The sequence below is a fragment of the Nomascus leucogenys genome, chromosome 17 (genome assembly GCF_006542625.1).
Source record: "Nomascus leucogenys isolate Asia chromosome 17, Asia_NLE_v1, whole genome shotgun sequence".
Taxonomy (NCBI): Eukaryota; Metazoa; Chordata; class Mammalia; order Primates; family Hylobatidae; genus Nomascus; species Nomascus leucogenys.
In genome coordinates, this window is record NC_044397.1 from 17538621 (window position 1) to 17564937 (window position 26317).

Consider the following 26317-nt stretch of genomic DNA (forward strand, 5'->3'; position numbering starts at 1 on the left):
CTGTAGATGTCAAAATCTAGTTACTGAAGTTTAATTTCATTAAGCTGAATTTCAGATTTTTATTTTCTGCACTAACTAGAAATTGTTGACCACAATACAAGATTTCTAAAATTAATGTCCTAGGTATGAAAGAGAAATTGAATTTTTTTTTGGTATTAAATAAGCACATACTTTAAGGGTTAGCTTCTAATAAGATGTGCTGGAATTAATCGTCATTCATCTGTAATTCTAAAGCATCTAGTTCATACCTTGATTGTTAACACTTTTCACTATTTATTTGAGTTGTTGGCGTGTTTATCTCCCTTGCATAGGTAGTAAATTTCTTGAGGGTGGGGCCCATGTCTTTTTCGCCTTTTTCTCTTTGTTGCCTGATACTCAACAATTACTTCTTGAGTGGGCAAATAGAAATTGTTTCTAAATAATCATTTCATCCTGTTCAGAGTGACCAGTTTGCCAAGAATTCTAACTGCCTTAATCTTTTTAATCATTGATAGTATTGTTTCCTTGTTTTCTTTCTGTAGATTTTAACATGATTAAAAAGAGTTCTAAAGAAATAGGTAAGCTTTACAATGAAAATCAATATTTCTTTCAAAATCCCCCCTTTTCTAGGTGCAAAGTCCTTCTTGGATGCAACCTCAACCATACATTCTACAGCACCCCGTAAGTTTTTCATCTTGATGACTTTGTGTTTTACAAGTAAGTTATGTGTATATTCTCTCTGGGTTAAAACCATTTGCCAAGGGTGGTATAGGATTTGGGAAATTTTAAACATGGAATATGAGAATGTACCATTTCATTATAAAACTTCTTCTCGGTCGGGCGCGGTGGCTCAAGCCTGTAATCCTAGCACTTTGGGAGGCCGAGGTGGGCGGATCACGAGGTCAGGAGTTCGAGACCATCCTGGCCAACATAGTGAAACCCTGTCTCTACTAAAAATACAAAAAAAAATTAGCAGGGCGTGGTGGTGGGCGCCTGTAGTCCCAGCTACTCGGGAGGCTGAGGCAGGCGAATGGCATGAACCCGGGAGGCGGAGCTTGCAGTGAGCGGAGATGGTGCCACGGCACTCCAGCCTGGGGGACAGAGCCAGACTCTGTCTCAAAAAAAAAAAAAAAAAAAACACTTCTTCTCATCCTTATAAAACAACTTGGTAGAAGACATTAAGTTACATTTTCTATAAGAACTTAAAATATATCATATTTGAGGCAGGGCATCATTTTCTTATTCATACCAGCTCTTTAGAGATCATTCAAATGAGAGGCTACATTTTTAATAGTACTTGGGATAAAACCGCTCTCATTTTTTACATTCTGTTTAATGCAGATATAAAGTTCAAAACCGAGATGAAGATTTTCATCAGTGTTACTTGGCCTATGGAGATTATAAATACTAAAGTGGTAGCACATTATTTGGTAAATAACAAATAATTTCTTAATGACGTGAGCATTCATATATATTACATTTTTTTAAATTGAGTGAGTTATATAGTGTATTTCATGTGTTTTTCAAAGACACATAAGATCTAGTTTGTGGAAGAAGGGTTTGAAAATTGAAAAATACATATGGAGAACAAAGTTACAATAAGGCTAAGGATGTCCAACACAATGACCTGCATGCTCACATGAGAAAATCACAAATTTGGCTCTAAGCTTTCTAGTAACTGATGCAAAATGGGAATCCTGGTAAACAATACGGTTCACAATATGTGTAAAATAAAAACAGATTTGGTTGCTTAGAAAAAGAACTCTATTCTTGGCCTTATCTTCAGACAGCAATTTGTCTTGGGATACCTTTTAAAGTGGATACTGCAATGTAAGACCATGTATATGAAATAGCAATCCAGAGATAGCAATCTCTGAGATGACCTTTAAGAAGCAGATAAAACATGTTTAGGTGATGACACAGGAGAGGCACTCTGATATATGTATACGTTTTGTGTGATATATACCCATACATATAGATCTATACATGTGCACATACATAGACACATCTTCAAACCCACACTTACCTGTACATGTGTACATAATATACATGCACTGATCCACACATGCCTGTAGCAATCTGTGTCCCTGATACTCTATGCTACCCTATTTTGGAATGCTTGGAAATCAACCTACTTTGAATTTGAGGACTTCCTATTACAGATGGTGCCAATGAATGAGAAAAAGGAGCAGGAAACTCCTCCACCATCTTGTAGGCTTCTGAGTCATTTCTGTGTTACCACTTGCTTTTTGATGATGCATGTTAAAAAAAAATTTCTAACAGAATGTATTAATGACAAACATTATCTCTGACACACATCTATATCTTTGTTTCTTTTTGGCAACATTTGAAAAAAAGACTGCACGTATCTGAGCTTAACATCTTTGAGTAGACATTAGGATTGTAAGCAGAAGGTTGCTATCTGAGGATTTATTACCTTTCCCCTCCCAGCTTTAAACTGCCTGATTTAAATCAGAATTAAAGTTCCTGTACACCTAACTCTGTCCTAGATTGTCTATCTAATTATCGATAAATAACAGTTGTATTTAAGGGATGCCAGGTACAGTGATACCAAAACATACATTAGTAGTTATAGAGCATGTCAAAATACTTGCATTCTCAGATAATGAGGTGATTGCAAAAGTCCAAAAATAAAGAGGTCATTAAATTTTGGTTTATACAATCAATGTAACCATTTAAAAAAATGATGATAATGACAGTTTTTCAACAAGCTAGGTAAATGGTTAGAATAAAATGCTAAGTTAAGAGCAAAAACCCAGGATATGAAATTGTTGATGTACTCTGATTGAACCTGTACAGAAACACACAGAGGCTATGAGCTGGCAGTAGTACCCTGACATTGCTAACAGTGATTGTATTAGACTGGCTGAGTTAGAAGCGATTGTGTTTTTTTCCCTCCTATTTTCTTAAATACATTTAATTTGATTTTAATGACCAACATTTTTTCAAATTGAATAAAAGAATCTGGACTCAGATTATTAATCATATCTGAATTGCCTTCCCTTCCAGGCACCAAAATGTAACTTAAAGTTCTGAGAAGCACTGAGTGAATGAAGAAATGTGCTCTCGATCCTAACAACCTGATCTTGAACCAAACGATTATCTGGATAGAACATTGTTAAACAAAATACTGTATTGATCTTGTTAAATATAATACATTGTCTTGTGACTGGAGAAAACATCAACTGCTTTTTTTTTTCTAGATTTTTTTTTTAAGAAAGCATTTTGTAACCCTAGGCAGGCAGTGATAATCAGTTTGTTTTTCCTATGATAGCTCCTCCTGCTGGACTAGCTTGCTTCCAGTTACTGGAAGTGAAGGGAAAAGGAAGGAGAAGAGGGACACTGGCTTTAATACAGGGATTGTTGTGAAGTGAATGCCAAGATATCATTTCCCCTAATGCTCTTACAAAACTCTCAGGAAGAGCAATTTAGAAGATTTTTAGGAAACTGTTTATGATGCCATTTGCAAGATTGAGGGAGGTTGTTTTTGCTTCACATTCTTAAACAAACTAAGGTATTTCCTTTGCAAAAAGTAATTACAGGATCTTAACTCTTGCCTCAGTTTGTCTAATTTTGCTCCTGTCTCCACCTCCCCAGGGTGCCGTGTTAACTCCCTCAATGGAGCACACCATGTCACTACAGCCCGCATCAATGATCAGCCCTCTGGCCCAGCAGATGAGTCATCTGTCACTAGGCAGCACCGGAACAGTAGGTGGCAAATAATTATCATGTGTCTCTGTAAACAAAGGAGGGTAAATTAATACAGCCTGTATCTTCCCTATCAAATGACAGGCTCTGTGATAACAGATTATGTCTAATCCCCTCTCTTCCCCCCACATGACCTTCCGTAAAGTAAATACTCAAGCTATTTCTTGATTAATTGATGAACTGAAAGTCTATTCTCTGGGTATCTCTCCTTTACGAGAATATAGCACCCACACATGACCACATCTAGCCTTTTATGACTAGTGTCATTTATATAACTAGTACCACTGTCGCTGTGGCAGTGTCATGAAGCAAAAGATGAAGGTAATACAAGATAGTAAAAGCAGGGAATTATTTCTCGCTTATTTCTTCTTTTATGGAGTTTGAGAGCATTGAATCATGATCTTAATATTGAAATATTTCACCAAAGTCCAGGGGACTCCTTTGGGTAATGAGGTTGAGCTGGCACCAGATCAGCTTCCAGGTTTGATGCTTAGCATTTTGCTGGTAAGATGGCTAAAGGATTTTAATTTAGCCTGTATTCTGTAGTGGCTTAAAAGAACAAAGGGTGGTGCGTTTTCCCCTTATACACTCAAAACCTACAGCCGTTTCTTGTGAAGGCTAAGCCAGGACCACACATATCCAATGAGATTGACTAGAAATTTCTCCTGCCTTTGAGAAAGGATGACTGTGTCAGAAAAGCCAGGCTCTGCTGCCTAATCTGCAGTGACCTGTTAGAGGTCTAATAAGTCATTTACCCCTGTGGGTTCCCCCTGTAGAAACAATACTAGGTACTAGTTTAGGGGGCTGCTAGAAAATAATGAGGTCCTTTGAGGAGAGATCTTCTAAAATCACACATTAGTAATACTGAATTATTGAGAGTGACAAACTTTTTTATCTTCACCCATGATAAACTTTTTTATCTTCACTTTGTTAGCAAATCCAAAGAAATGTGGAATTTTTAGTTTAGCAGATTCAAAAAGTAGAAAACAGTTTGCCTTCCATATGACATCTTTATATGCACTATTTAAGCTTTGAGGTAGCCCATTTAAATTTCTTCTTTGAGATTTCCAAATACATTATATCCATCTCACAATTCCCCCACATACTCCAAATTTTGCATGGTTTACCATTGCCCATTCTGACCTTATTCTTCTTTCTAGTACATGCCTGCAACGTCAGCTATGCAAGGAGCCTACTTGCCACAGTATGCACATATGCAGACGACAGCGGTTCCTGTTGAGGTTGGTAGAGACCATCCAGTGACCATTCTGGCTATAAGTAGTTTCAGAAATGGGTAAATTAAGTAGAACTCAGAAAAATCTACCAGACGTCAAATATTTGCATAAAGAATTGCGTTTAGCCAGATGTGGTGGGTCATGCCTGTAAGTCCAACATTTTGGAAGGCTGAGGAGGGAGGATTGCTTATGGTCAGGAGTTAGAGACCGGCCTGGGCAACATAGTGAGATCCCATCTCGACAAAAAATAAAATTGTTTAAAAATTGGCCAGACATGGTGGCATGGACCTGTAGTCCCAGCTACTCAGGAGTATAAGGCAGGAAGAACCCTTGAGCCCTGGAGTTTGCGACTACAGTGAGCTATGATCACGACAAATTAGGGTAACAACATCCAGGCCACACCTCTTAAGACTCCCAGAAATACTTTCTAAGCTTATGGTGCCTTTCATACCCCTCGGAGATTCTGTCTTGTCTCTCATAAAATGATACTACAGACACAATAAGATAAATCTGGAGTTTGCAGTCCCAGTACTAAAGATCGTATCAATGATAATTAATAACGACGAAAAGAAATAAGTTGTAGTTAAGATACTTAGTGGAAAAGAGAAAGCTGTTTTGAAACTGCTACAGGGATGAAGAACAAACCATACCTGTTTTTACAGAGGCTGTTAGTATGGCTAGATAACTGTTCTTGTTACGGAAGATACTGATACGAAAGAAAGAAGTCTAGCATTTGAATTATGGTTAGAGAGAAAACGTAGCATTTTCCTGCAAAGTATCCTTAAAATTTCAAGGAAATGTATCAGTCAGTTGATCTTGCCCACTAGGCAGATCCCAAAGGTTCCAATTCCAGGAAAGGATCATAGGACTCTGGCCTGTTGGTGGAGGTGGTGGTGGTGGTGATAGTAGTAGGAGTAGTAGTAGTAGTAGTAGTAGGTGTTGTTGGTGGTGGTGGTAGTAGTATTTTACTTCTGTTTGTGCAATTACTGACAACCACAGTTACCAGAGCCTATAATTCCTTACCTGCAATCTGAAACCCAAAAAGAAATCTGAAAATGAAAATTATCTTTGTAACTACTTTAGCATAAAACCTGACCTATGGCAAAACTCAACCTGTACTGAGATGAGACAAAATCTTGATCCCACTTAACTGTGCTGCTTCATGGCTTCCAGTGTAGAACTATTAATATGTTTGCTTATGAGGTACAGCCCTAGACCCTACTGGAGGCATTATATGATATACTGCATATGCATACCACATTTCAGATTATAAAATCTGAAAATACTGAATTCCAAATCACATCTGTCCCCAGGAGATAAGAGGGTAAGAGGTTTGTTTGATACACTGTAGCTTGATAAGAATAGGAAGGTCATAAACATTTGGATGGGAGGTGCTTTGTTTCTGTTAGACATGCCAGTTGCTTAGGGAAATGATTAACTTTGAAAGCTCTACATGATGTGAAGAAGTTTAAAGAGTAACTGTTTTTAAGGCACTGTTGGATTCAGTCAGGCCTAAGTAGCAGAGCTGAGGTTTTTTCACTAACATGTCCCATCCATTCTGCTTTGTTTGTTGTAGGAGGCAAGTGGTCAACAGCAGGTGGCTGTCGAGACGTCTAATGACCATTCTCCATATACCTTTCAACCTAATAAGTAACTGTGAGGTATGAGGGAAAGGTCTCCATAACTGGGGGGCTCAAATCAAGCACAATCTATGGGGCTTTTTGAAAATCAGAATGGTGATTGGGATAACTCAGATTTTATCATACTGCTTTAATCGTGGCCAAGGCATCCAGTCTTGTTGAAATATTAAAATCAGTGATTTTGTGAATTTAAGATTAATCATTATGTCTAAAAAGAATGCTTTATACTGAAGCCAAGTATATAATTACTCTCCCCACTAAAAAGAAAAAAATAAAAATCTGTAACATCAAAGAACACCAAGAACCAAAATTGTCCTATAATACAAGTATCCTATATCATATTAATTTAATACTCAGAAACTGGAGGACCTGTAGCATAAGATGTTGCTTAATCTAGCATTATAAGTTTAGCAACATCTTGATTATGAATTTAGATAAATGTCAATATCCTTAGATTGAAAGATTATATTTCCAGCTCTGACTTGAACTACAAATTTCAAAACTTTTCACTTTACTGTGCAGACTAATAAAATAGCTCTGTAGAACTTAGAATACCCTGGTTTCTGGATTGCCCTGGTGATAACATGTATTTTTGATTTCATAAAGTCACTCTTTAGAGACCCACATGAATTTGGCTCTAAATTAGAAAAGAAAGTATTTTGCAAGTCCTGGATGTGACAGGCATTGAAAGTAACCATCAGTTCCAGAGTTTGCATTTATCAGTCTACCATCAGCGATGAGCATAACCTTTTTCAAACACATATCTCTTTAAAACAAGAAACAGATTACAAAGCTCTGTAGTGTATCACACCAAATCTACAAAAGCATTTGTCTTTTATTTTTCTCTTGCAGATGTACAGAAAGGTGTTCTTACATGAAGAAGGGTGTGAAGGCTGAACAATCATGGATTTTTCTGATCAATTGTGCTTTAGGAAATTATTGACAGTTTTGCACAGGTTCTTGAAAACGTTATTTATAATGAAATCAACTAAAACTATTTTTGCTATAAGTTCTATAAGGTGCATAAAACCCTTAAATTCATCTAGTAGCTGTTCCCCCGAACAGGTTTATTTTAGTAAAAAAACAAAAACAAAAAACAAAAACAAAAGATTTTTATCAAATGTTACGATGCAAAAAAAAAAAAAAAAAAAAAAAAAAAAGAAAAAACTTCAATTTTCTGGGTATGCACAAAGACCATGAAGACTTATCCAAGTGCATGACCGGATTTTTGTGGTTTTGTTCATTTTGTGTTTAATTTGTGTTTTTTTTTCCAGCTGTATGAAATGGGCTTTCTGAAGTTTAAATAGTCCGACTTCACCCATGGTGTTCTGTGCTTGCAGTGCGAGTGTTGCTGTAATTCAGTGTTGCCGTCAGTGTCTCTTTTCTTAGCTTTCTTTCTTTCAATGTAGTGTGAAGTGTCTTATCCTTTTCTATGAATTCCAATTTGCCTTAACTCTTTTGATGCTGTAGCTGTTTCAGTAAAAGTTAGTTCAAACTAATGATGTAGAATGCTTTGACCAAATGAGCTGGTCTATTATGCCTTGTAAAACAGCAGCATAGGGCTTTTAAAAGGTAGTCAATAAAAGTTGCTGAAATTTTGGCTTTTTTAAATATGTAGTAGGTGTTTTTAATGATTTTTCACATAATGTGTAAGGTAGTGAAATGCAAGAAGGGAAAAATGTTTTGTGTGAAACACATTTTCTGACTGGGGAACTTTTATTAGGGTAAATTGTTTGTAAGGCTGTACGCCAACAGTTTCCTCTGATAGTTTGACTGATTTAGGATATCTGCTGTATGATGCAATGTAAAGTCTTTTTTGCCTTTTTTCAGGAAAAAAAAAAAAACTAACTTGATGTACTAGATTTAGTGTAGGTAGTGTTGGGGTTGGGGACGGGGGGGTGGGGGAGGGGAGTCACTGAATGTTTTGTCCTTCCTTTATACTAATGATAGTGCTTTAGAATGAGAATTATGCCTGAAATCTGGCAAACCGAAAAATGTTGCTATTGCAACAAAGTGGCAAAAGCTAAAAGTAAGGATTTATCTTCAAACATAAGCTGAGATACGAATAGAAGCAAAACGATTGGCTACTAGCTCTCTCTCTCTCTATTAGGTAAATTTGAAAAATAAAAATGACTTGGCACTTTTAAAGGTAACTTCACCAAAGACCGAAGAGCCAGTAACCAGTAGCTCCAACTTGTCTCAGCATCACATCTTCTGTGCTCTTTATTTTTGCCGGACCAGTTTGCGGTTAGGAGAATGTGCCTTTTTTGTACCTTTGCATTTAGGTTTTATAATTTTAATTGATGTATGGACACACACAAACAAAAAAGCATGAAGGAAGATTTGGATCCAAGCAGTGCCACACTTTACATCATCACTACAAGTGTTCAAGTGTAAAGAAAACCAATTTTGAAACTATGAAATTCCTGATTCATAAATACAGTTATTTCTACTTTAGTACATATAAGATAATTCACTGTTACTAAAGCTCTTTTATTAAGGCAATTGCATATGTTTTAAAAGCAATGGTAAATTAAGTTGTCTTCCAAAACTGTGTACTTGTCTGGTCAGCTGTGTATGATCAGTTATCTACCTCAGAGTCTATTTTCTTTTGTGCTGGGACAGGTTGCTGGCCCTCCCTGTTTCCACAGACCAAATCCTCCTAGCTCAGGAGCTAGGGCTAAGCAGTTATTTCTTTCAAGTATTTTTTAGTTCTTAAATTTTATGCTTGTATTTGATGATAGATGTCAGTGACATTTCATAGTTTCAAAAGTCCTTGCTGCTCTGAGAAGTGTAGATTCTAGTGAAAATTACATAGTCATAAGAGAAATGTGTTTTTGTTTTTGTTTTTGTTTCATTTTTTTAAAGTTGTGGTATTATTGGTTCTATGCTCCCTGGAATATTACTGCTTTGTGAAAGTCCAGACTGAACGCAGCACCCTCTGTGTACCTAGTACAGTTATAAACCTGGGTCTCTCACTACTTGATATTTTTGCATTAGTTAAGACAGAAATTTGATAGCTCGGTTAGAGGGGAGGGGAAATCTGCTGCTAGAAATGTCTGAACTAAGTGCCATACTCGTCTGGGTAAGATTTGGGAAACGTAACCTCTGTACATAAAAAAAAAATCAGTTAAACATCACATAGTAGACAGCCATTAAATTATAAAAAAATTAATTTATGAAGAAAGACCTTTTGTACAGATTGAAAAAAAAGATTTTCATAGAGATATCTATATGATCAAGAGAGTTAATTTTTTATTTTTGTTTTACTAGTGCCACAGACTTGCCAGTGGTAACTTATTTGTCCGGTTCGAGATAACTCTGTAGTTTTCTTTCCTAGGACTTGTTGTTAAACGCCAAAAGACATTTTTGAACTGTACATTTGATCAGATTGTTAGCTTTTCTGTTTTATTTCTTTTGAGAACCTTTGAATAAAAAACATCTGAAATTTTATTTTTCCTGTCAATTTTTTTAAGTCGATTAAGTATATATCAAGCTTTCTTCAGCTCAGTAGATTGGTTTGAAAGTGAGTTGAAAGTTATGTCAGATTCAATATATCCTCAAAATACATTTCCTTGAAAACAATTGGAAAAACCTTTCCACCCCACTTTTGCTGGTTATTTAAATCTGTGTAATGACCAGAGACGTCAACCGTCAGCTCAGCACGTCAACGGTCAGCTTAGCACGTCAACGGTCAGCTCAGCACGTCAACGGTTGGCTCAGCAAATATGCAGCCCAAAATACACCACTAGTGGTCTGTTCTTAAAGACCAAAGAACCAAGCCCTTTTCCTCCTTTCTTGCTGCTACCCCTCAACTATTTCATTGTTTGTCAATGCTCAGCAAGGAAGACAGCCTAACAGCAGCTCTCCCACCTGTGGTAAGGAAGCATGTGGGCGAGAACCTCGGGATAATCTTATCTATGCGTTTATGACCAAGGTCCGCTTTCAGAGCTACCTGTTCAGCTGTTCCCGACTGGAGGCTCCCATTCACAGAGGAGCGAGAACTCCTCTTTCCCTCACTTGACTGCTTTATAGGAGGCACTTAATATGCAAAATAGGCTCCTTTTGCCCAAAGTGGAGTAAACGTTTTAGTGTGGTGGTTCAGTATTTATTTCCTGGCGTCCAGTGGCTCTGTCATGGTGATAAAGAGTGAGCAAGGAAAAGATGCCGTCCGCTCCATTTCTGGCCGCGTCCCCTGCCATGTGGATGGTGTGCGGGGTGAGTTAGATAAGGGAGGGGTCAGAGCACTTAACTTGCCGGAGCCAAGAAAGCTCTGGTACTTGATGGCTGTTTCAGAGAAGGAAACAACATTCCTCTGATGTTAACTGGTGCTTCTGAGAGCAAAGTGTCAGGGAGGAGAGAAGCATGGCCTCTTGGGACAAACCCAGGCTGCTAAGAATGTAAGCTCTGGTCTCACTTTGCGTTCCAGCCACACACCTAAGTGCTCCTTCCTGTGACCAAAGGTAAGAAAGAAATGCAATTCAGGCTCCTGGGCACCTTCGTTTTTGTTCACCTTATTTTTATTGTAGCTTCTGGCCGCTGAAGTCCGCGGCCCTCCATCTGGCTGTGTTATGTACTGAAACCGGTAAACACACTCAGGAGTGAAAGAGTGACGCTCACTGCACTCCAGCCTGGGTGACAGAGCAAGACTCCGTCTCAAAAAAAAAAAAAAAAAAAAGAGTGACGCTCAGACTTAAGACCACGGCACACCGGCTCAGCCAAGAGATCTTTATTGGAGGCAGCAGGCTAGGCAAGGCAGGAGAGAGAGAGAGAGCGCGCGGTGGGGGGTTTGCTTCTTTTATGCCCAGGAGGGCTGCGTGGATGTTTGTGATTGGTTGGGGTGGGGCTTAGAGCGAGGCGGGAAAAACACCTCTCTCTGATTGGTTTTTCCTTTGGCGGGCTTGCATTGAGGAAGAACCCGGAACGAGCGCCATTAGGGTGCTCTAGTTACCTAACAAGGAGTACCAATCCACGGAAAAGGGAGGATCAAGCCAGCGATGGTGGTTCACAATTACCGCTCCCATCTAACTAGAGGGGTTGTGGCACATTTGGGGATAAACCCCACTTAGCTGAAAGCTCGGAGACTGAAGTGGAATTCTGGGGTTGGAGGAGAGGAAAGAGGGTGTGGCCGTTGCTCTGTGGTCTACGAATTTCCCCCTCTATAGTGGCTGGGATGAGGAAAGCCAGGGAGTGGAGGCGGGAGCTCTATTTTTCACCCCACTGCCACACCCTTCATGGCCAGTGGCTCTAGGTTTATCCGCTGGAGCTTAAATCCCACAAATACTGATGTAAAATTCACTAGGAGAAAGGCAGTGCCTCCCAGCCTGAGCCGCGGCTCAATGAATGTTAAGATATGACTGATTATATCCTCATTCCATTAGGGTAGCCAAAAAGGAAAAGAGCCAGCGCCATTGGGACAAAGGTCACCGACCTCTCAACCGCCCTGCCCCTTCCACAAAAAGTCTGAGATCTCAAGTAGGTGGGGGAGGGAGGAGAGCCGGGAGCTCAGGGTTTGAGGAAGGCCAAGCAGTCTCTGCCCCTCGAATAGCAACGCGATGAGCTCAGCCCCCTCAGTCCAGGCCGAGAGCCAGATGGCGGTCACATGGCCGCGGAGCGCCCCGGGCGCAGGGTCCTCGGCACAGCTGAGGGGTGCGAGCCGAGCTCCGCCGGGCGAAGGAATTCCAGCCCCGCGAAATGGCTCCAGAGTGTCTCCCGTGACTCGCTCGGGGGCTGCGGAGGGCAAGAGAGTGTGTGCGCTTGAGCCGCTAGAGGGAGGGCGTTTTGTTCCTCAGCCGTCAGACGCGAGCTCTGCAGGCCGGAAACCCAGACCCGCGGCAGCCGACATCGGGAAGCCCCTGGGCGGAGGTTTAGCCTCTCCGGGCACACAGGCTGGGTGGGTCACAGGGGTCTTGAATTTGGGGTTCCTCGTAAGACTGGAGCGCAGGCCGTCGCCTGTGCTGGCAGCGCCCTCATTGTGAGCGTTGTTGGTCAGACTGGGGAGTGACTGAAATGTGACTTTGAAGGTTCAGGGAAGCTGGGGGCGGCTAGGGAGGAAACCACGCGCCTTGCCAGACCACGTGACAGGGCGCGAGAAAGCTATGGCAGGTCTCTGGGCTGCTCAGAATTGAAAACGTGGCTTTGAATTAAATAATACAGTTTTTTTATGCGACTCTGAGAGTTCAGATTTGATGTAGGCTATTCCAGTGCTCACACAGGACCCAGACCATAAACCAGACTGCAGGGATTTCCTATCCTCTAGTATCCTTGAAGCCACCTGCCCTACTTGAACACCTCCAGGGACCAGGCACTGCCTGCCTCACAGGGCATCAGGTATCTTTAGGGAACAGCTCTTAAACTTGTTTGCAGAGGAGTCCAAATTGTGGCTTTGAAATTCCCACTTACTGGCCTTAGTGTTGCTAACCGGGATGCCACAGAGTTAGTCAGTCATACTTCAAGTGTGGAAACGTGACTCCATGGTTCTCCTCTTCTCTGGGTTTAGCATTCCTTCCAGCTTTAACTCTTCCTCGTCAGCCCTGGTCACTCCACATCATTAACTCACCTTCCACATGTACCACAGTTGACTCAGGATAAACCCAAAACCGGAGGAAGAACTTTGGGCTTCACCTGTCTCCCCTGCCCTGCCGGTTCCTTTTTGAATTCTCAAGATATACCACAATTCTTAGAACTTGTAGCCAGTGAAAATCCCTACGTTGCTTTATTTTCTAAATGACAGTGGTTATGCTAAAGACATGCAAGATAATATGAAGTCATTTTAAAATGAAGACATTTTAATGACATGGAAAATGCTTAGGATATAACGTGAATAAAAAGTGTTAGGAACAGAACTGTAGGTACAGTATGATCAAAAGTATGAAATAAGTATAAAACCCAAGGAGAGGCTGGGCACAGTGGCTTATGCCTGTAATCTCAACACTGGGAAGCCAAGGCCAGAGGATTGATTGAGGCCACGAGTTTGAGACCAGCCTGGGCAATATAGCAAGAGTCATCTCTACAAGAAAATTTTAAAAATTAGCCTGGCATGGTGGCACACACTTGTAGTCCTAGCCACTTGGGAGGCTCAGACAGGATTGCTTGAGCCCAGGAGTTTGAGGTTGCAGTGGCTGCTATGTTCATGCCACTACACTGTAGCCTGGGTGACAGAGAGATACACTGTCTCAAAAATAAATAACAAGGAGAAAGTACTTCAAAGTGCTTATCAAGTGGGAGGATTATAGAAAGTTTGTATTTTCTCCTTTATACTTCCCTGAATAATTTTTCCAGTTTTCAACAATGAAAACATTTTATGATCAAGAAAAAAATTCTTAAAGAATGTTGTCACATTATCCTGAAATTATGCAAGTCGCTATGCTCATATTCCAACTAAACACATTTGATCGATTTTTTTGTGTTTAAAAGATAACTGCCCCAAGCATTGGCAGACACAAAGATGATGTGATGTGGTCCCAGTCCTCAAGGGACAATCTTAGAGACATAAGTCTATAAGTGACAATATTAGAAGGAGAAGTAAGAAAAGATCTAAATAAAGAGATTTGGAAGTGCTGTGAGGGGGCGAAGATAATGAAAACATCTTTTCTGAGATTCTCAGTATTTCCACATTTCCAACCAGTTCCTTTTTTCCTGATGAGAATTCACTTGAGAGCAGCCATTTTCCTCACGGGTTCCTCTACCTTCTGAGAGATGAGATTGTCAGGCAGAGAGACAAAGTCTTTGATAGCTCTGCCCTTGCCAGAATGAGACTTGGAGCAGACGTCCAAAGAGTTGACATTGCTGTCACTTCTGCTCTGAAAATACTGGAATGTGTAAGAAGAAAGAACTGTCTTTTTAAAAAAGTAATAAAAAAAATCAAGTAGGGTGTGGGATACTTTCCAAGTAATGTCATTTTGACTTCTTTTACCCTTGGTCACATGTTCTCCACACATCAGATTATGGATTTGCAAACACCTGTATAGTTTTCCCATACCCTTCATATATCTTGAGAACTATTTGTTATTTTCTTCAGGGAAGCCTAGGCAGGAATCCCATTTTATCCATTTTGTAACTCACGTCTTTGACATATGTTCAAGAACATAAATATTGTTCCTGGCCTTCTAGCCAGGAACAACATTTTTCCTAAGAAATACATGAAGGAACTTCCATTACTGTTATTTTCTCCCTAACATTTGGTTCAATTTTATTGAGAAGATTTTGTATCCTTCAACTTAATTCTTCCAGTGACCTGGGTTTTTTGTTTTGTTTTATTTTGTTTTACAAACTTGTATTTTACAAAGATTTGAGGCAACTGTATAGGAAACACAATTAATTAGAATGTAGAAATCTGGACTTGATAAATTAACAGGGAAGAGACATGAAGAGTACACAGAATGTAGCTCTATAGGCCAAAAGTTCTCTACCATCACTAAGTTAAACTTCAATAATTATGTTTCCTGGCAGCCAAGGTGAAAAGGGAGAAAAGAACTTGCATCTGTAGCTCTTACTGTCAAAAAGAATAAGGCCTGCCAGATTCTCTGGAGAAAGATAGTATTTACTAGCTTTGTACAGGGGCTGCTGCAGGGGGTAATGGGCAGTGTCCACCACATTTCTCCACAAATACAATGACAATTTCCCAAGCCTGTTTCAGATAGGACCCATGCATAAAAGTCAAGGGCGGCACAGCAAGGCACCATTTCATGATAGTGATTCTGGTAGGCTATAGACTCATAATAGGTATTCTGATCTTGTCACATGTTCTTAGGTGATATACCTCATCCCTCTCACAGAGCCCATTGCTATGACTCTGAAGGACAAAATAGCTCTGCAACAGCAAAAATGTTCCATATCCTCCTTTTATTTCCACATTTGGCCCTTCACATGAGAAAAGAGATGCAAGCCACAAGTCCTCCTGCCACTTACTGAGCACTTCATGTTATACGTAAGACACCAACCAGTTTCTTCTATTCCATCCAAAGCAGCAGCTCAGAGGTGAGTCGCTGAGCTGGCTGATTTGGGCAGTCGCTCCCTCCTCTGGCCAGTGAGTCAGGAGGTTAAGATGATGACCCTGTCCATTACCTAATACTGCAGCCTTCCTAGGGCTCTCACAAATCATAGTGCTTTTTTATTCTGCCATCAAAGGACCCTTGAGAGCTGAGGAGAGAGAATAGAGAGCCCCAGGGATGCAAGGCAGAGATAGCTCAGTGTGGCCCACCATAAACATAAAATTTCCGAAAATTCTCATGCTTTGTTCTAAATTAATGGGAATTTTGTGTTTACCTCATAAAGTCTATTTTTCCCCAAAGTGGGTATGCCATTTGATTTATGAAATATTTTTAAATTTTGAAACACAAAAGTTGCAAGTACAATACAAAGCACTTGTATCCTAATTTACCTGAGAGCAGATCACAGAACAAATGCTCCATTACCCGCTAAAAAACAAGGACATTCTCTTACATGACGACAACACAACCATCAAAGCAACACTGACTCATTACTACCAACTAAACCTCAGACCCCAGTCAAGTTTCACACATTGTCATGTCTCTTAAGTTTCTCTCAGTCTGAAATAGCTCCTCAGTCTTTCTTTGACTTTCATGACTTGACGCAGTTGAAGATTATGAGCCTGTGATTTTGCAGAGTGTCTCAGATTGGTTTGTTTGAAGTTTCTGCATGGTCCAATTTTGGCAGGAATATCAACAAAGTGAAGCTGTGTTCTCCTCACTGCACCCCATCAGGAGGTGAGTGATTTCACTGTGTTTCATTACCTATGATACTCTCTCTCTTTGATCACTTAATTAAGGTGGTGTCTGCCAGGCATCTCCACTGTAAAGTTACCTTTTACACTTTGCAGTTAATAAGTATGTTGTGAGGAAGTGCTTTGAAACCATGGAAATACCCCAAACGTCCTCAAACTTTTAATTTATTCATTTACTTAATGTAAGTATGGACTCAGAATTTCCTGTTTTACTCAGCAGATTCTAATCGGTTGCAGTCATTACTTGTTTTGATGTTCAAATTATCCCCAGTTTGGCCCGTGGGAGCTCTGTAAGCCAGCATCTGTTTTTTAGACACGTCCCTGTCATTATTTAAGCATCGCCTTGCCTACTGGCACCACAAGATATTTCAGGCTTATTTTGTACTTTCCCTGCCCCAGCCCTGGAATTCTCCAAAGATCCCTGTTTCCTGGCATGATCTCAGCTCACTGCAATCTCTGCCTCCCAGGTTCAAGTTGATTCTCATGCCTCAGCCTCCTGAGTAGCTGGGATTACAGGCATGTGCCACCAAGCCCAGCTAATTTTTGTATTTTTAGTAGAGATCGGGTTTTGCCATGTTAGCCAGGCTGGTCCTCAAGTGATCCACCCTCCTCGGCCTCCCAAACTGCTGGGATTACAGGCATGAGTCACCACGCCCTGTCAGCCCTAGTTTCTTTTGATGGAGAATGACATTTAGAAGCTAAGGTTTAGGTACTAGATAAACTCTTTGCTACTTGCATGTCACTGTTCCCAAGCCTTGTCAGTAGGCAGAGTTAGGGAGTACGTGTATACACATGTGTATGTCCACACACATATTTATACCTTGTCTGTAAATATTGGAAAGCATGAATTTTCAACCACAGATTTCATTTTCCCTTTCCTTTTTTTTTTTTCTTCCTCTTAGAGACAGAGTCTTACTGTATCACTCAGGCTTGAGTACAGTGGTGCCATTATGTAGCTCACTGCAGCCTCCACTTCCTGGGCTCAACCAATCCTCCCACCTCAGCCTCTCAAGTAGCTAGGACTACAGGCACACACCACCACACCCAGCTAATTTATTTGTTATTTTTCAGAGAGAGGGTCTCACTATGTTGTCCAGGCTAATCTCAAACTCTTGGACTCAAGCAGTCTTCCTGCCTTGGCCTCCCAAAATGCTGGGATTGTCACTGTGACTGGCCCCTTCCCATTTTTGTAATTATTTTCTGATGGTAAGAAGCCTGGCTCCCAGTATCTTTGATCTACTTACTAATATGGTTTGGCTCTGTGTCCCCACCCAAATCTCACGTTGAATTGTAATCTCCAGTGTTTGGAGAGGGACCTGGTGGGAGGTGATTAGATCATAGGGGTGGGCTTCTCCCTTGCTGGTCTCATGATAGTGAGTGAGTTTTCGCAAGATCTGGTTGTGTAAAGGTGTGTAGCTCTTTCTCCTGTCACCATGTGAAGATATGCTTGCTTCTGCTTTGCCTTCTGCCATGATTGTAAGTTTCCCAAGGCCTCCCTATCAGGCCTCTTGTACAGCCTGCATGCAGAACCGTAAGTCTATTAAAACTCTTTTCTTTATAAACTACCCAGTCTCAGGTAGTTCTTTATAGCAATGTGAGAATGGACTAATACGCCTACTCATTGCTCAGTCCCCCTGTGTGCAACCAATCTCCCATTGCTGGCACCACCCACTTTGCCATGCAAATGCCTTAGCCCAGCTCACCCTGCTCAGGCTCTGATACCTTGCTCTGTGTGGGAGTTTGGAGGTGGTGAGCAAGTTGGTTCTTCTCCTACTCTCTGCCCAGAAGCAAAAGGGAACCACATATTAAAGAACAGAAGTAATTCTGCCATAAGAGAGCAAATACCCTCCACAAGAAGAGACCTTTTGTGATGCCATAAATTTTCCCCATGAAGTCTGCTTATGTCTCACTGTTATATAGAATGTGCTAAAAGTTTGAAACAGAGTTCAAGGGCAGGAAGGGTGTGGAAGTGTAAAATCTGAAAAAAAATACAAAGAGAAGTAATGAGAGGGTGACATAAAGGAGAGAAAGGAAGTAGAAAAGGAAGACTTAGGGAGATAAGTGAGAAAATAATATAAGTAAGAAAAAGTAAAAAGTGTAGGAGAAAAAGAAGATAAAATGAACGATTGATTAACATCCCCTTTCCAAAGCTGTTCCTGAGGGCCTAGTAAATCGGCTGGTAATAGGTTTGTAAGATACAACCTCTCAGCCACCAACTTTGGCATGTATTAAATTAAGGAAACAGTGATATTTCTAAGATGTCAGCAGCGAGTTACTATCTTTGAGGCCACAAATCCAGCTTCCTGCAGAAACTCAAATGCAGCAGCCTCTGGATCTTCCCAGGTATTTTTCAAGTGCCTCCCAAGAAAAGCGCCTCACAGAGCACAGGGACTTATCCTCACCAGTTGAACCATCTCATTAACCATCAGTTAATTCTTAAATTTCTAAAATAAATGCCTTTGAGTTTTTGAGAATGAAAAGAGCTTCAACCTTGTGGTCATGGGGAAGTGTGAATTCCCCAATCTAATTCATCTTATCTGTTTTGTCCTCCAATTGGCCCTCTGCACCATTGGTCAGTGCTGCCAACCCCATTTGTCTCCATGTGCCCACCTTCCATTCCACCTCATCTTACTGCAATCTAGTGTCTGCCACAAGCTCTTCATGCATGGAGGGTCAGAATCCTATTCTCAAGTAAAAGAATCCTTATCTAATGACCTCTTTGCTGCATCTGTCACAAAAAGAACAGTAGGAAGAGCCCATGGGTTAGAGGATGAGTATTGGCAAAGACCAGCAGAGAGCCCGAGGAATGCAGCTGAGAGGGGGCTAGTCCTCATGGGCAGTGGGGAGCTGGGCTTAGGGTAGCAGGGATATAAGTGGCTTCCCATGTGTAGTTGTATTGGCTTTGTGGATACTACGAAAGAGCTCCCCTACTTTCTCCTTAAAAAAGGAAACTAGGTTTGGCTAAGCAAGGATGCAGTTCATGGTTACGGGGGCTCTGGTGCATTGAGTATTGTTCCAGTGGCTTCAAAAGACAGCCGTGGCAGCTGGGGAACCAACCATGCTGCTCCGGGGCCTGCCACGTGCTCACCTTCCACCCCAGTCCCCTGGGCCTCTGCAACTCTCCCTCTCCTGGCCTGGCAGTGGCTATCATGGGTCTTTCAGAGTCTTGGCCCTTCGAGCCTGAAGAATAGCTTTAATAGCCCAATGTTGCCACTGCCTGAGTGGGGTGGTGGAATGTTCTCCTCATTCACACCTCATCACAGAACCAGAGAGGTGGGCCAGATGGAAGGAGTGCATCTGGGTATTATTCTGAAGCTGAGGCTTCATAAGGGGGTGCCCATATGTCTCCCTCCTCCACTGTACTGAGAAATGGGGATCACGCCTTTGTCTTCACTGGGTCCTTTCCTTTCCCCAGCCCCACTCCTACTGCCTCACACACATGGATACCTGACTGCCACTTACTCAAACTGCAACTTTAGATCAACTGGGGATGGAGGAGGTACACTATTTTTAGAAGTCTTTACTGCCATCTGCTAGAAAATTGTCAAAAAGCCCATACAAATGTACAATGACTACGTGAATGGCGCCCCCAGAGTTGTGCAGTTTGTGGCTTTCTCACCATAAGCTGCAGTCTGTTCGATGGATGAAAAAAATCCAATGCTTATAGCCAATGCTTATATTCATTTTTGCTAATAATTCTAAACTCTCAAAGTGGGGTTCCCAGAATTGCTAACAAAGAACAATGATCTAAATTAACATTAATTACTCCCTTTAGGTGGAAGATCCACCAAATACTTAAGTTCAGATCAGCCAGAAACTGCCAGCACAAGAGGCTTGAATGATTTAATAAAACAGCCAGTGATAGATTTGAATTTTTTCATGGCTTAGTGATTTTTTTTTTCCATGTGGAACTAGGAGGCTGGCAGTTTGCAGACTATAGCAGGCACAACATCAAAATTTGTCCTCGAGTTGTTCCTGCTAGGGGCTGGAAAGAAAGGACTGGCAGAGTGTGGGCCTTCCAGCTGAGTCCATGGTAAGGAGTGCTGACAGGGTCATACAGTTCGTGTTTGGCTGGGTAGGATGAACAGGTTGCTCACCAAAAGCTGTATACCAAAAAGACTGCTTGGTCCAGCAGAAGGCAATGTTTTCTCATTTGTCTGCCCATAGGGGATGCCTTTTCCTAATTCTCACAAGGACTAGTACCATACAAGAGATTCAAATTGTCACTGCAATGCTGAGCCTAGTAACAGCAGTTCCCTGAAATTAGCATCTCTTGTGCGATCCACAAAACCAAACACCCTGGCTCATTCTGATCATTACTTCTTTCCCTCTTTTTACATTAAATCATTCATAAGCCTGTCATGAAATCTCTGTGTTCTAAGTTCAGCTCAGTGACTTTGTGAGCTGGAAACTCTCTGCTCCTGCAGATTACTCCTTTCTGCTGTCTGTATCTCAAGATACTGACCTTCAAGGGTGGCATTAAACAAGCTTACTTGCCTCTGACTTCCATCTGGTTTGGCCAATGAGAGATGCTGGCAGACCAGTAGGCTGCCAGGTGGGCTGGAGCAAAGATCGATTAACGCTTCCTCCCTGTGGGCCACAGGTTGGCAGTGTCCATGTCATGGGCTGAATTAAGTCCCCCCAAATTAATATGTTCAATTCCTGCCGGGCGCGGTGGCTCACGCTTGTAATCCCAGCACTTTGGGAGGCCGAGGCAAGCAGATCACAAGGTCAGGAGATCGAGACCACGGTGAAACCCCATCTCTACTAAAAATACAAAAAATTAGCCGGGTGTGGTGGTGGGCGCCTGTAGTCCCAGCTACTCCGAGAGGCTGAGGCAGGAGAATGGCGTGAACCCGGGAGGCGGAGCTTGCAGTGAGCTGAGATTGCGCCACTGCGCTCCAGCCTGGGTGACAGAGCAAGACTACGTCTCAAAAAAAAAAAAAAAATGTTCAATTCCTAACCCCTAGTACTTCATAATGTAACTGTATTTAAAGATGGGACCTTAAAGGAGATAATTAAGTTAAAATGAGATCATTAGGTGGGACCCTAATCCAATATGACCAGTGGCCTTATAAGAAGAGGAAATTTGGACACAGATGCAGGCACAGAGGGAAGACCATGTGAAGACTGGAAGAGGAGAGGCCTTAGAAGAAACCAACCCTGCCAGCACCTGAATCTCGGACTTATGAGGACATAGATCTCTGTTGCTTAAGTTATCACATCTGTGCGATTCTGTTTTGGTACCTGAACAAACTAACACAATCCCTCTACCAGAGTCACAGCTGCAGTCCATGCCCCCACTCCTAGAGCTCCAGTTCTCTCCCTGGTCTTGGATCACAGCATCCTCTCCTTACCCCTTCAGGCTTAGGAGAAAGCAGGAAGGGCCCCTGCTATTGCTTCCCTATCACTGCTGGTTTCTCTGAACTGAGCACATGCCTTTGTAACTGCCTTTATTCAACTCTTCTTCAGTCACCCCACCCCAGTGCACCAGGTGTTACTTATAGGAACTTAGATGGATCCACTTGTTTCCCTCACTATTTGCCTGAGCTGTTCCTAAAATGTAATCCTACCTAGCAGAAATAAACCAAAATGGCTTATCAGGTGAGCCCCTTTCTGTCACATTACTGTGTAAAAAGTATTTTCTAAGATTTCCATGGTGACAAGAAGCTGTTGGGATATGCAACCTAACAGCTCTGCAAAAATGAAGGTACTGAATTGTAACTAATGAATGAGAAACTGACTGCTTTGACAAAAGAAATGTATGCTATGGAGAGAACACTTTGAAGGTGGATATTTAGAATTGTTTCCACCATTGAGAAATGTTGGTTCTGAAAACAGTGTTACCGTTATTAAAAATTCTAATATGGGCATGTGTCGAAAACTGAGAAATGGAATTTTTCTACATTATTTTAAAATATTTTAAATGTAGGCTGGGCACATTAGCTCACACCTGTAATCTTAGCACTTTGGGAGGCCAAGGTGGGAGAATCACTTGAGTCCAGGAGTTTGACAAGCCTGGGCAATAAAGTGAGATCCAGACTCTACAAAAAATTTTAAATTTAGCTGAACATGGTGGTGCTTGCCTGTAGTCACAGTTACTTGGGAGGCTGAAGTGGGAGAATTGCTTGAGCCCAGGTGGTCGAGGCTGCAATGAACTATGATCGCATCACTGCACTCCAGTCTGGTGACACAGCAAGATCATCTCTTATATGAACAAACAAAAAACCTTTTAAATGTACAATTTCAGAGAGCTTTGGACATATCTTTATGTCCAAAAAAAAAGGTGGAAATCAATATGTTAAAAGAATATCTCCACTCCCATGTTTATTGCAGCACTATTCACAATAGCCAAGATATGGGTTCAACCTAAGAGTCCATCAATGGATGAATGGATAAAGAAAATGTGGCATGTATATACAATGGAATATTATTCAGCCATAAAAAAGAATAAAATCCTGTCATTTGCAGCAACATGGATGGAACTGGAGGCCATTATGTTAAGTGAAGTAAGCCAAGCACAGACAGACAAATATCACATGTTCTCACTAATGTGGGAGCTAAAAAAGTAGATGATTGCCAGAGACCAGGAAAGATAGGGAAGAGGGAGAGATGAAAGGGAAAACAAGAACATAAATGTGTTTATTACCACTGAACTGTACACTTAAAAATGGTAAAGATGGTAAATTTTAAATGTGTATTTTACCTCAATAAAAATAAAGTGTAAAAAACTGAGAAGTGGGGTTTTTCTAAATTATTTAAAAATCTTTCAAATGTACAATTTCAGAGAACACTGAATATATCTTTATATGTCTATCTCTGTCTCTACATATCTGTGTAAAAATGGTGCATCAGTCAGACTTCTTTGCCTTCTGACTTTCTCTGGGTTTGGCCATGGGAAGCACTTTGATTAGAATATAAGAACTATTGATTGACCCAAGGCAGATGAAAATGTATTGGTAAACTTTCAACAGAACCTTTGCGTAGCTGGTGGATGTGGGTAAAAAAGTGAGTATAACTTAGCAATTACAGCCAATTATGCCCTTCTTGCATTATCTCTGTAGTATTGTTTTAGCCATGAGAATCACTAAAGCCAAGTATCAAAGTAGACTGATCTTAGAAGCAGACTTTTGAATTGTGTCACAAAGTGTTATATCAAACTTTTCAAATGAAGCATATTCAGTTCAGTTACATATAAATATAAAATGAGTATAGAACCTTAATAGGAAAGCAAAAAGCAAAAGGGGGTTTTGTACCGTCAATAAAATAATATTATTTCATCTTTTCTTCATTCTTTTTCGTTTTTTGTTTTTTGAGACAGAGTCTTGCTGTGCCACCCAGGCTGGAGTGCAGTGGTGTGATCTCGGCTCACTGCAACCTCCACCTCCCAGGTTCAAGCAATTCTCCTGCCTCAGCCTCCCAAATAACTGAGATTACAGGCCTGCGCCACCACGCCCAGCTAATTTTTGTATTTTTAGTAGAGATGGGGTTTCGCCATGTTGGACAGGCTGGTCTCCAAACTCCTGACCGCAAGTGATCCACCCACCTCGACCTCCCAAAATGCTGGGATTACAGGCGTGAGCCACCACCCCGAACTCTTTGCTTCATTCTTTAACATTTTCCCTGTTTTTAATTACTATAATATGTTAGTTCAATGGTACATATAACATATATATAATTTACAAATAACAAGTATTGGGAGTATCTGCTTAAAAACCTTTTACTGAATCCAGTGAGCCATCCAAAAAGCCTGGAAACCGCTGAGCATTAAACCATAAGGGGCTGTAAAATTAAAAAAAAAATCTGTACCCAGAATCTTAGAACTTCAGATTGACACACTCTACGTGTCAACAAAAGTGGGGGATGTGAAGGAGGAACTGCCAGCGCTACGCAGCTTCCCACATTAGTCAGGAGAGTATGTTCATTTAGTTGCACCACCATTTCTCAGAACGTTTTGGAAATATTTGGAATGTAGTAGGAGACCTAAGGGACCACTCAGTCAAAACCCAAATGAAAGCCTTCCAAAGACAACAGGGGGCAAAATGAGGGTCAGCTCCTCCCAGCTCCGCATCCTGCCAGCAGCGGGCTGGGCGGGGCAGCCATCTTGTCCCACTCTGGCCTCTTCCACGCATTCCTGACTGTCACAGGGGGCTTGAGCCTGGGAAATGAATGTTATCACTGCAGGCAATGTTTAGAGGTGACAGAAAACACTCCAGTCACGTCAGAAGAGCCATTTAGACTAGACTAGGGTGCAATACCCCTGGAGCTGAGCTCCCTTGCCTTTCTCCTAATGCCTCCAACAAAACCAGACTCCGGTTCCAGGCAGCGCTCTGGACGATATGCTTATTTACTCTGACCTTTCAGGCAAATGGCTATGAAAATACTTGGTGGCTGGGAGACATGACTATACAGTTTTGTAATGAAAGCTGCTTCCAAACTGCTTTCTGTTATTTTTTCAGGATTCCTCACTGATTAAAATCTGGTTACAAAACAAGGGACCTAGAGAGATGTTGATTTCGCTGCTTCTCTACAGATGCCTCCTGCTGCTTCCAACTTTTCTCCTTTAAGGCAGGGTGAATCCAAATCATGGTCTCAGCCCTGAAGGAGGCACCAAAGCAGTTTCGTTGCCCTGTGAAAAGCTTCTAGAGGAGCTCATCTGAATGCTTGAAGAAACCAGCCGCCCTTACAATTACCTAAAAAGAATTGAGTCATTTTAACAAGACATTTCTGCCATCCACGGTCACAATCATCTCTTTGAAAAATAAATACTCTTGGTTTGTTGTTTTGTTTTTTTGTTTGTTTGTTTTTAATGTCCATTATGGGATTGTCTGATTAGACAATGGGATTTCATAATCTAGGGAGGTGAGTGCATCCCTGAGTTTTGCCAATCCTCATTATTCAACCTCCTGCTGTGCTCAGGGGTGGGGCTTCTACACACCAGGAAACTCCAGATAAATGGAAGCACAAACTGCTCTGCCCAAAGCCACACTCTGTGGTGCCAAGGCTGGCAGATCCTGACATTTTACAGACTATGGCCTCCAAACTGAGTTTTCCTCTTTTTCATCCCTGTAAAGAATAAGAAAGCACATAGTCCCAAGTCCCTTTCTCAGGATGACCCTCCACATGGACACCTGAAGCGATCAAACAGCCTCCCACCAAAAGGCATTTGTTATTTACTCCACAAACCATCCTCTAGCTTGTTGCAAAACCTGTCTGCCTTCTCACTGTAAAGAATGACGCACACACTTTTAATCCGCTCGGCTTTTTGAAAAATGAAGGCAAGTCCTTGATTTACTGTGGTTTGCCTACCCTACTCTATAATGCCAACAGATTATTGGGCCTGGTGGCAGCCTTGTCCATCATGTTTTATGGCTGGGGCCATTCCCATCTTGGCTGGGGAGCTGAGAGTGGAATTTTAACTATGAATTTTCTTGTGTTTAATAGGCTAAAGTTAAAAGGCCACATTCTGCTTTGAGATATGCATGAACAACTTCCAACTGGAGTTACTCATATATATCTGAATTTAGTTAAAATATTCCAACACCTAGCCACCATTAAATAACATACTTTTTGTTTTTAAACCTTTTTAATGTGCATGTGGATGAGTGAAACAGCATGTATAAATTAATCAAAATTATTCACTGTTTTTGAGGAAATGGTTGGTTTTTAAGAAACAAAGCCATTTGGACATTCTACTCTCCAGTCCTGCTCATCTATTCCACCTTGATACACACCAACCACTGAGCTTCTTCAAGCTTATCTTGAAGGGCTCATTAGCCTCTACCCTTCCTGTTACATAGTGGGCAGCTGTGGTAGAGTGGAAACACACAACAGGGCCGGATTCAGAAGAAGCAAGATCAAGGTCCAGCTCTGATAATAGTTATATTAACTTGAGCAAATCAATTAATCATCTCAGTATCTATTCATCTGTAAACTGTTGACTTTGTAAGATTATTGGGTGAATTCAATAGATAGTGGGTGTTACATTT

General features: G+C 41.2%; 1 protein-coding gene and 1 long non-coding RNA gene across 4 annotated transcripts in view; both read left to right on the forward strand.

Annotated features, from left to right (window-relative positions):
* RBMS1 (RNA binding motif single stranded interacting protein 1) overlaps positions 1-10036 on the forward strand; it is a 218659-nt gene extending 208623 nt beyond the window's left edge. For all 3 annotated transcript variants that reach the window (XM_012496499.2, XM_003266159.3, XM_030795796.1), the window contains exons 10-14: positions 610-660; positions 3598-3708; positions 4869-4949; positions 6520-6604; positions 7436-10036. In XM_012496499.2, coding sequence (XP_012351953.1) covers positions 610-660; positions 3598-3708; positions 4869-4949; positions 6520-6597 — 321 coding nt within the window. In that variant the 3' untranslated portion in view covers positions 6598-6604; positions 7436-10036. The remainder of the gene's footprint in view (positions 1-609; positions 661-3597; positions 3709-4868; positions 4950-6519; positions 6605-7435) is intronic.
* A 253-nt stretch (positions 10037-10289) lies between these two features.
* Positions 10290-25112, forward strand: LOC115830852. The gene is made up of 2 exons (XR_004026359.1): positions 10290-10461; positions 24788-25112. It is a non-coding gene; the product is annotated as an uncharacterized LOC115830852 (long non-coding RNA).
* Positions 25113-26317: the final 1205 nt, after the last annotated feature.